The sequence below is a fragment of the Antechinus flavipes genome, chromosome 2, assembly GCF_016432865.1.
Source record: "Antechinus flavipes isolate AdamAnt ecotype Samford, QLD, Australia chromosome 2, AdamAnt_v2, whole genome shotgun sequence".
NCBI classification, from domain to species: Eukaryota; Metazoa; Chordata; class Mammalia; order Dasyuromorphia; family Dasyuridae; genus Antechinus; species Antechinus flavipes.
In genome coordinates this window covers 42,512,255-42,521,026 of record NC_067399.1, presented here as the reverse complement: position 1 = coordinate 42,521,026, position 8,772 = coordinate 42,512,255, and the positions used below count along the sequence as shown (strand labels likewise).

The window sequence follows — 8,772 nt, the reverse complement described above, 5'->3', positions numbered from 1 at the left end:
TCAGGGCTGTAACACTGTGGGAGGAACAGAAGATGCTTGAAAACAGTAATAGACTGCCCCATCTTCAGCCTCCACACTGCTGATTGTGAGGGTGAAATCCTTCCCAGCTCCACTGCCACTGAAGCGAGCGGGGACTCCGGAGTACAGGTTGGAAACCAGGTAAATGAGCATCCTAGGAGACTGGCCGGGTTTCTGTTGGAGCCAGTATAGGTAAGTGTTTCCATCAGTGTGTAAGATACTCTCACTGGCCTTGCAGCTGATGGTGACTCTCTCCCCTGGGCTCACAGACACCGAGGCTGGAGACTGGGTCAGCACAATTGCTCCCCTGGAAACTAAGAGCAGAAATTAATGACCAACCGACATGGAATAAACAGAGCAGAGTTTCCTTTCATTCTGATTCTTGGCCCACAGACTCCCTGGCTCTGAAAATCCCTCTGATCTCACAGAAATCCTCATTCCCCCTTGGACTGTACTGGCTCCTGTCCCCAGAGATTCTGAGCTTCCTGGAATTCTCCCATCTCATGTCACGTTGCCCGTCTGCGTGTTTTGTTGTCTCAAGTTCTCACCTGGGACCCAAAGCATCAGGAGCCCACAGAGAAGCTGGGACAGAGACTCCAACTTGCAGTGACTCCTCCTCTGTGGCTGCTCTGCCCCCAGGCCCAGTTTATCCCCCTGTGTCTGCAGGCCCTCCCCCTGGGGATCTCTTTATGCAAAGCAGCTGGGAGGTGTGGGGGATTCTGGGAGCAGAAATGACTGACTCCAGCTTAGGGGAAGGGCCTGAGATGTTCAGACCTTGAATATGTCCCTGATTCTTGGAGACTTGTGTGATAAATGCTCCCACAAATCTTACTTATCCTTAGATCTCTTTGGTTTTTAAATTTTTTTTTCTTTTAATCAGTTTTATTATTTCATGTGACTGCTAGCACTATGTAATGTGTTCAGTCTTTGGCCAGGAACAATCATTTTCTTGAGATCAAATATTACCTTGGTTACTTAATTGTGTGAGCTTATGCAAGTCACTTAACCTTGTTTGCTTCAGTTTCCTTATTTGTAAAATAAGCTGGAAGATGAAATAGCAAATCCCTCTAGTATCTTCTTAAAGAAACCCCAAATTGTGTTACAAAGTGGCAAAAATCACTGAAACAAGAACAAAAATGGTTCCAAAAGCAAGAGGGCTTGCACAAGAGTCAATATTGTATAATAAAAGGTCACAGCCTGAAGGCATAAAACATAGGACAGATACTGATGTCCTGCTCTTTATCCCAATCCATGACCTGCTGTCCCAGGAACTGATGATCCTTTGGGCATTTAGAATGGAGTCTCCTAAAATGGAAAGCAAGCCACCCTTTCATTCCTTGGCATGGTTTAGGGGAACCAGCTTTCTATTCCTCCCCCACTTCCCTGAAGAGATCGATGGAATAATATGATATCATTAAAAAATTCTTTTCTTCTTAATTTTTTTATCTTTTATTTATTTTAAATTTAAAAACTAATCCTTTATAATAAATCCTCCACATTGTGTTCAGAGCTGCCCATCTTTGCTTTGCTTCCTTGTGTGTTTCTCTTTCTCTGCATGCACTTTTTACATAATTTTCTACTGATTCCTCCCCAGAGACTCCATCCTTCTGTAAGTGCCCACAGCCAGCAGTGTCCCTGTCCCACTGCTTCTGCACTCACCAGGCATGTGCTGGTTTCCCCTTGGGCGGGGCTGACTCTCAGCAGCACAGTTGGCCCCAGTACCCCCATAAACAGGGGTTCCCTCAGCCTTCCCCGACCTCACACTCCCCACACTGCCTGGGAGATGAACCTTCCTGGGGCTCAGCCAAGGCCACCTCCTGCCCCACTACATCAGGACTTACTGCTTGCTGTTTCAGCAGAGCTTGCCTGGAGCCGTTTACCTTTCACCCTGATCAAACCTCCATATGAGGTCCGCCCTTAATATCTTCCCCCCAAAATGGGTTTATTACACTGAGAAAACAACTTTCTCAGCAGGCTCTCTTCTGTCTCCTGTCAGCACTTTTTGCTAAGGTTTGGGCGCTCAGCCTTTGGTAATATTGGGGCTTTGGGGCCCAGATCTGGGGAACCTTTCAATCAAGGGTGGTGATTATGTCCCAGGCTAAGATTTCACACTCAACTGTAGGTAGAGATTCTATGGGAGTTTCCCCTCAAAACAGGAGGGTGGGGCCCTTCCCAAAAGCCAGGAGGGGTTGAGACCCAGTACACCCTTCCCCAAACATCACACTTTATATCATTCCCCCCTCAAGCAGTCACCCCAAATTTATTTGGAGCCAAGGGGCGAATGTCTCATCTGCTGGAGCCCCTTCAAGCTGACAAGGGCCGCAGAGCTGTCCCTATGCTCCCTGGGGGCTCAGGCCGGGAGGGGAAGTGTGAGATCTGAAGATGGTAGCAGCAACATCTAGCGGATGATGAGAGTCCAAGTCACTTGTCCCATGATCTTCAGACTGAGTGAGTCGCTGGAAGTTTGTAGCTTGGAGCCTGGAGGAACTAAATCTCACAAGCAGGTTGGAAGTGGGGGCCATCCATGGATTCTGTCAATATAAAGTTATTAATAAATAAAAGAAAAGAAAATATAAAAAAAAAAAAAAAATGATGGTATGTTAAAAAAAAAAAAAAGAAAGTTAATTGAGATAGTAGTTAGAATACTAACCCTGGAGTGAGAAAGACCTGAGTTCAAACTCATTTTCAGACATTTAGCTGTGTGACCCTGGGCAAGTCAGTTGCCCTCTATATTTCTCAGTATCTTTAAATGCAAAATGGAAGTATGTTCTCATGTATGAATTTTTGAGCCAAACTGGCTTTGTAGTTGCATATTATAAAGTTCGTGTGATGCATGAGAGACTCTTGTTGGATATCTTTTAAGGATGAATTTTCCTCTATCAATTACAAAATGCTTTCGTTGATGTTAGTTATGAATAAATAAATAATATTGTCTTGTAAAAAACAAATAAATAAATAAATCTTGATTATTCACTGGTGTTTTCAAACCCTTAAAAAAAAAGAATTAGGGGCCATCCAGGGGGGAGACGGTGATGTTTGGGAATGGGGGCTCTGCAAAAAGTGCATCAGGTCCCATCTGTGGGCTGCCCTGAGGATGCTGAAGGCCCACCTGACAATACTGAACACCCCCACTGCCCACGGAGCCCCAACTGGAAGGACAAGAGGGAGTTAACTGCTGGCAGGCCCAGAATGATAAAGTCAGAGAGAAAATGCTGGGAGCAAAGTTCTCATCCTTGGAGTGGAAAATGGCAAAAAATAAGGGAGCAGGATAGAAGGGAATGATAAGAATGGTTAACTAATAGGTCACCAAACTGGCAAGGCAGAGGGGAGGTCCCAAAACAGTTCTTAAATTTCCCTTCAGACCCCATCCTATAAAGGGCAGGAGAATTAAGATCAGAGCGCCAGAGAGAGAAGGAAAATGGCAAAAGAAGAAGAAGAAGAAGAAGAAGAAGAAGAAGAAGAAGAAGAAGAAGAAGAAGAAGAAGAAGAAGAAGAAGAAGAAGAAGAAGAAGGAAGAAGAAGAAGGAAGAAGAAGAAGGAAGAAGAAGAAGAAGAAGAAGGAAGAAGAAGAAGGAAGAAGAAGAAGAAGAAGAAGAAGAAGAAGAAGAAGAAGACCAGAGAGAGAGGAAGGAAGGAAGGAGACCACGGTGAGAGAAAGAAGGACACAGAGTTTCCCCTTCTCTCTCCAGGGGGGGTTCCGGGGCCTGTGGAAGAGCAGCTTCAGGTCCTCTGTGGGTTCTCAGGAACAGTCTGAAGTATCTGAGGGAAAAGCTGCTCTATGGCGGCTCTGCCAGGAGCTGGGCAGGGGAGGAGAGCCGGGATCTCTCAGCAAGCACCTTGGGGCCTCCTGGGCCTTCTGAGTCCTGCAGGGAAAAGCTTCCACCCGTTAGTGAGGGGGTCAGTGAAGACCAGAAGCAGCCTGAAACCTCCACAAGGGGGCGTGTGTGTCCGGTCCCTGCCAACCTCCCCCGGGGCATGTGCCCCTTGTCTGTGGGAGCTTCAGGGGAGGGGGAGGGTCAGCAGCTCCCTCAGGAGTCCCTCGGGCACAGACTGGGCGGGCCTGGCAGACCTTCCAGATCGTTCCCCCCAGCCTGGGACAGTGAGAACGTGTTTCCCAGGGACTGAGAGCATTTCTCCCCAGGTGTGCAGCCTGAGGGAGACCAAAGGTCCGTTTCCAGGACTTGCCTCTGGGACTAAGAGGTGGCTCGAGGGGGTTTGAAACCAGCCACGAGGAGAGAGGAGGCTCCCGGTTCCTCTGCAGGGCTTGTCCCTGTGAGCTCCGGGAAGGGGCCTAAGAATCAGGGAGCCGGGGACTAAAGGAGCCTCAGTCAGGGGGGAGGGGGCAGGAGCTGCAGCAGCTGAGCCTGCAAACCTGTTCCCCGTGGCCGGGGGCGAGTCTCCCTTCCCGTGTCCTTCCCCAATATGGCGGAAACCTCTGGGCTCGTGGGCAGGTGTAGCAGCTGTAGGATTTCTCCTGCAGATTTAATGGGAGAGCTCTTTGCTGCCAAAAGTCCCCAAATTCCATCCATCTGGGGGCCCAGAACTGGCTTCTGCTGCTTCCTCCTGTCTCTGGAACAGATTGTTTAATAGTAACATCTCCCCAGGACAGATCAAGGAGGGCCTTGGCCTTGGAGCCCTCACAACGCTGGGCGGGGACCTCGGAGCAATGGCCAAGTTTCTCCTTAGTCTGGGAGAGATTTTCACTGGAAGAGGCGGCTCTGCTCTGAGTGTCTCTCCCTGAGAGTCTGCAGCTTCTCCCAGGGGGCAGAGGTTAGAATCAGGATCCTGAGGAGGAGAAAAAGCCCTGGGAGTCTCAGGATCTGGTCCAGGGGAGGGGGACAGAGTTAAGGAGACATTGCCAGAGACAAGGTCCTGTCTTTGGGAAGGAGGTGGTTCTGAAGGGATTCACAGGGATTTTGTGTCCTAGAGGAGTAGGTAGGAGGGGGTTATTTAAAAGGTTAGTATCTAATTTTGATTTCCCTCCAGCAAACTGAAGCACTTCCTGCAGCGCTGTTGGATTTAAGGATTTTTTTTTAGTTTTGAGATCTTTTTGGCTGAATTTGTTTCTGTTAAAGAAACAGCATAAGGGAGAATCCGTAAGAACAGACACAGAGATAAATTGTCCTATTTTTTTGCCACAGGTCTCAGATTCTATAGAGTTCCATCCTCCCAGGCATCGCTGGGGAGGGAAAGAGGTGATGGAAGTCCCTGATTAAAGGTACTTAGGTTAAAAAATTAAAAAAAAAAAACCCAAATCCACAGGAATACCTGGTCCAATTGTCCCCAGTCAAGGAAGTCTGCTTGAGCATAGAGCTCCTGATGGCCCAAATCTTCTTGGGTATTTGGGTTTCCCAGCTATAGAATAGATAACAGCCAGAGAAGGCTTACCTTGGCCAACAATTCTGGGGATCCCTGTACGGGCCACCAAATGTTGAGGGGTGAGAAATGAGGATTACGAGATCTCCTGGCCAGGTGGCAGCTTTGCAAAAGAATTCACAGAATTTGCAAAAGAATGAATACAGCAGGGGTTTGTGGCAAAAAATGGGTTTATTACACTGAGAAAACTTTCTCAGCAGGCTAAATCCTGTTAGGACTTTTTGCAGAGGGTTGGGCACACGGCCTTTGATTATATTGGAGTTTGGGGCCCAAAGTCACGGGGCCAATTTGCAGATGAATTTGAGGGACTAATTTTCTACTCAATAAAGGGTAGTGATTATACCAGAGGTCAAGATCTCCAATTGAATTATGGGTGCAGATGCTATAGAAGTTTCCCCTATAAAAAGGAGAGTGGGGCCCCTCCCAAAAGGCAAGAGGATTTGAGATTCTAACCCAGGTTCACCCTTACCCCAAAGATCACAGTTTTACATCAATTGGATTATAAAAAAAAAAAAAAAGTTGTATTAGATTAATATTATTAAGATGGGGGAGGGCGTCATAATTCTGAGCAGACTCCAAAACTATGAGGAGGGCAGAATGTTCGGCTTCTTGGCGCCCGTCTCTTATTCCCCTTCTTTGTAGGAATTGAAGTCTTCCTTTGAAAAGAGTGGACAGAGGAGACTCCAGAGAGATCTTTATAGCTCTGGCATGAATGGGTAAAATAAAAGTAGATAAAAATCTGATTTAAATGCACGGTCAGAGAAAATGGATCCAGAGTGTGAATTTTTTTTCCTGAGGCAATTAGGGTTATGTAACTTGCCCAGGGTCACACAACTAGAAAATGTGAAGTGTCTGAGTCTGGATTTGCACTCAGGTCCTCCTGACTCCAGGGCAGCTGCCCCGTGCCATCTGGCTGCTGGGAGAATGTGAATTTAGGGTTAGGGTGGGTCCATGGATGTGTTTCATTAGCCTGTTACCTGATCTTCTTGTGCTCTTGGTCCCAAGAGTCATTGACTGCTGTGGAATACTGAGCCAGGGGGGACAGAAAGAATCTCTGGCCAGAAGTTTCTACTTTCTCTTTGTTTCTTGCTCAGTTGGGAGGCAGATGGAATAGGAATGGGAGAGTGCCTCAGGCCCAGGGGATTGTGGGGTGACCCCATCTGAGCCAGTGGTTCTTTCTTTGATGATTCTGCTCATGGCTGAAGAGGAGCAAGAGTCCCCAGAGCCCCGAGCTCTCAGACCGTGGCCTTTCCCCTGAGCCCCGAGTCCCTTTTATCACATCAGCCCCAGAGACCCTGCCCCTGAGCAGGCCCCCAGCAGCTGCTGCAGCAGAGGAAGGAGGGGAGGCAGCTGGGCCTCCCTGAGCAGCCAGCCCAGGCCTGGGGAGGTTTTTGTTCAGGGCCGTAACATTGTGGGATTTCCATAAGAGTTTTGATAACAGTAATATTCTGCCCCATCTTCAGCCTCCACACTGCTGATTGTGAGGGTGAAATCCTTCCCAGCACCACTGCCACTGAAGCGGGCGGGGACTCCTGAGACGAGGTTGGAAACCAGGTAAATGAGTCGCCGAGGAGACTGTCCTGGTTTCTGTTGGAGCCAGTGTAGGTAAGTGTTTCCATCAGTGTATAGGACACTCTGACTGGTCTTGCAGCTGATGGTGACTCTCTCTCCTGGGCTCACAGACACCGAGGCTGGAGACTGGGTTAGCACAATTGCTCCCCTGGAAACTAAGAGCAGAAATTAGTGATCAAACAACAAGAAATAAACAGAGCAGAGTTTCCTTTCATTCTGATTCTTGGCCCAGAGACCCCCTGGCTCTGAACATCCCCCTGACCTCACAGAAATCCTCATTCCCCCTTGGACTGCACTGGCTCCTGTCCCCAGAGATTCTGAGCTTCCTGGAATTCTCTCATCTCATGTCACGTTGCCCGTCTGCGTGTTTTGTTGTCTTATGTTCTCACCTGGGACCCAAAGCATCAGGAGCCCACAGAGAAGCTGGGAAAGAGACTCCATTTTGCAGTGACTCTTCCCCTGTGGCTGCTCTGCCCCCAGGCCCAGTTTATCTCCCTGTGTCTGCAGGTCCTCCCCTTGGGATCTCTTTATGCAAAGCAGCTGGGAGGTGTGGGGGATCTGGGAGTAGAAGTGGCTGCCTCCAGGTCAGGGGTAGGCTCTGAGACGTTTAGACCTTGAATATGTCCCTGATTCTTGCGCCCTTGTGTGATATGTGCTCCCACAAATGTTATTTATCCTTTTTGTTTGTTTGTTTTGTTTTGTTTTAATCAGCTTTATTATTTCATGAGACTGCTAGCAGTATGTAACTGTGTTGAGTCTGTGGTTGGGAACATTCATCTTCCTGGATCAAATCTGTTCTTGGGTATTAATTGTGTGAGTCTGGGCAAATCACTTAACCTTATTTGCCTCAGTTTCCTTATTTGTAAAACAAATTGGAAAAGGAAATGGCAAGTCCCTCCAGTATCTTTGCAAAGAAACCCCAAATTGTGTTACAAAGTGCCAAAAATCACTAAACAAAATGGTTCCAAAAGCCAGAGAGATTGCAGAAGATCAATTTTGTGTTAGGAAGAGATCACAGTCTGAAGGCATAAAAAACAGGACAGATACTGATATTCTGTACTTTGTCCCATTCATGGCCTGTTGTCCCACTAATTAAGGAGCCTTTGGGCACTTAGAATGGATGTAAGTGGCCACAGCCAGCAGTGTCCCTGTATCACTACCTCTGCTCTCACCAGGCATGTGCTGGTTTCCCCTTGGGCAGGGCTGCCTCTCAGCAGCACAGTTGGCCCCAGCACCCCCATAAACAGGGGTTCCCTCAGACTTCCCCGACCTCACACTCCCCACACTGTCTGGGAGATGAAGCTTCCTGTGCCTCAGCCAAGGCTACCTCCCAGCCCAGCTAACCCAGGGTCACTGCTTTCAGCAGAGCTTGCCTGGAGCCGTTACCTTTCACCCTGACCAAACCTCCATGTGAGGTCCATCCTTGGTACCTTCTCTGGTCATTCCTGGAGGACTGGCTCTGCCCCCACTTGTGTTCATTTTTTGTCACTTGACATTATTCCTGAGGTGCCATTTCATGGGAAACCTGAAGAGCTTGGAATTTTCTAAACTACTCTGCCATCTTTGCAGAATCCTCTTTGTCATTTTTTTTTCCAAATGCTTAGATGAAATGGAGGCAAATTCTATCCCAAGCACTGACTTCAGTCAGAAATCTAGAAAATCTGTCAAAAAAGAACTTGAATTCGTCTGTCATTCAGAGTCCTTCTCCTTGTGTGATAAAGAGGGAGAGAGCAACTGACCTCCTATCACCTCCCTCAAGTCTCTTATTCCATCCTCTGGAAGAGCTCTCTCAGTGACTGTATTTAA

The 8,772-nt window shown here is 47.8% G+C and overlaps 1 gene segment (V, D, J or C); it reads right to left on the bottom strand.

The window, feature by feature from the left end:
- LOC127546398 (immunoglobulin kappa variable 2-24-like) lies at window positions 1-7,413 on the bottom strand. The segment is given in 2 exon segments: window positions 1-332; window positions 7,356-7,413. Coding segments are annotated over 2 exon segments (384 nt in total).
- Between the last annotated feature and the right edge of the window lie 1,359 nt (window positions 7,414-8,772).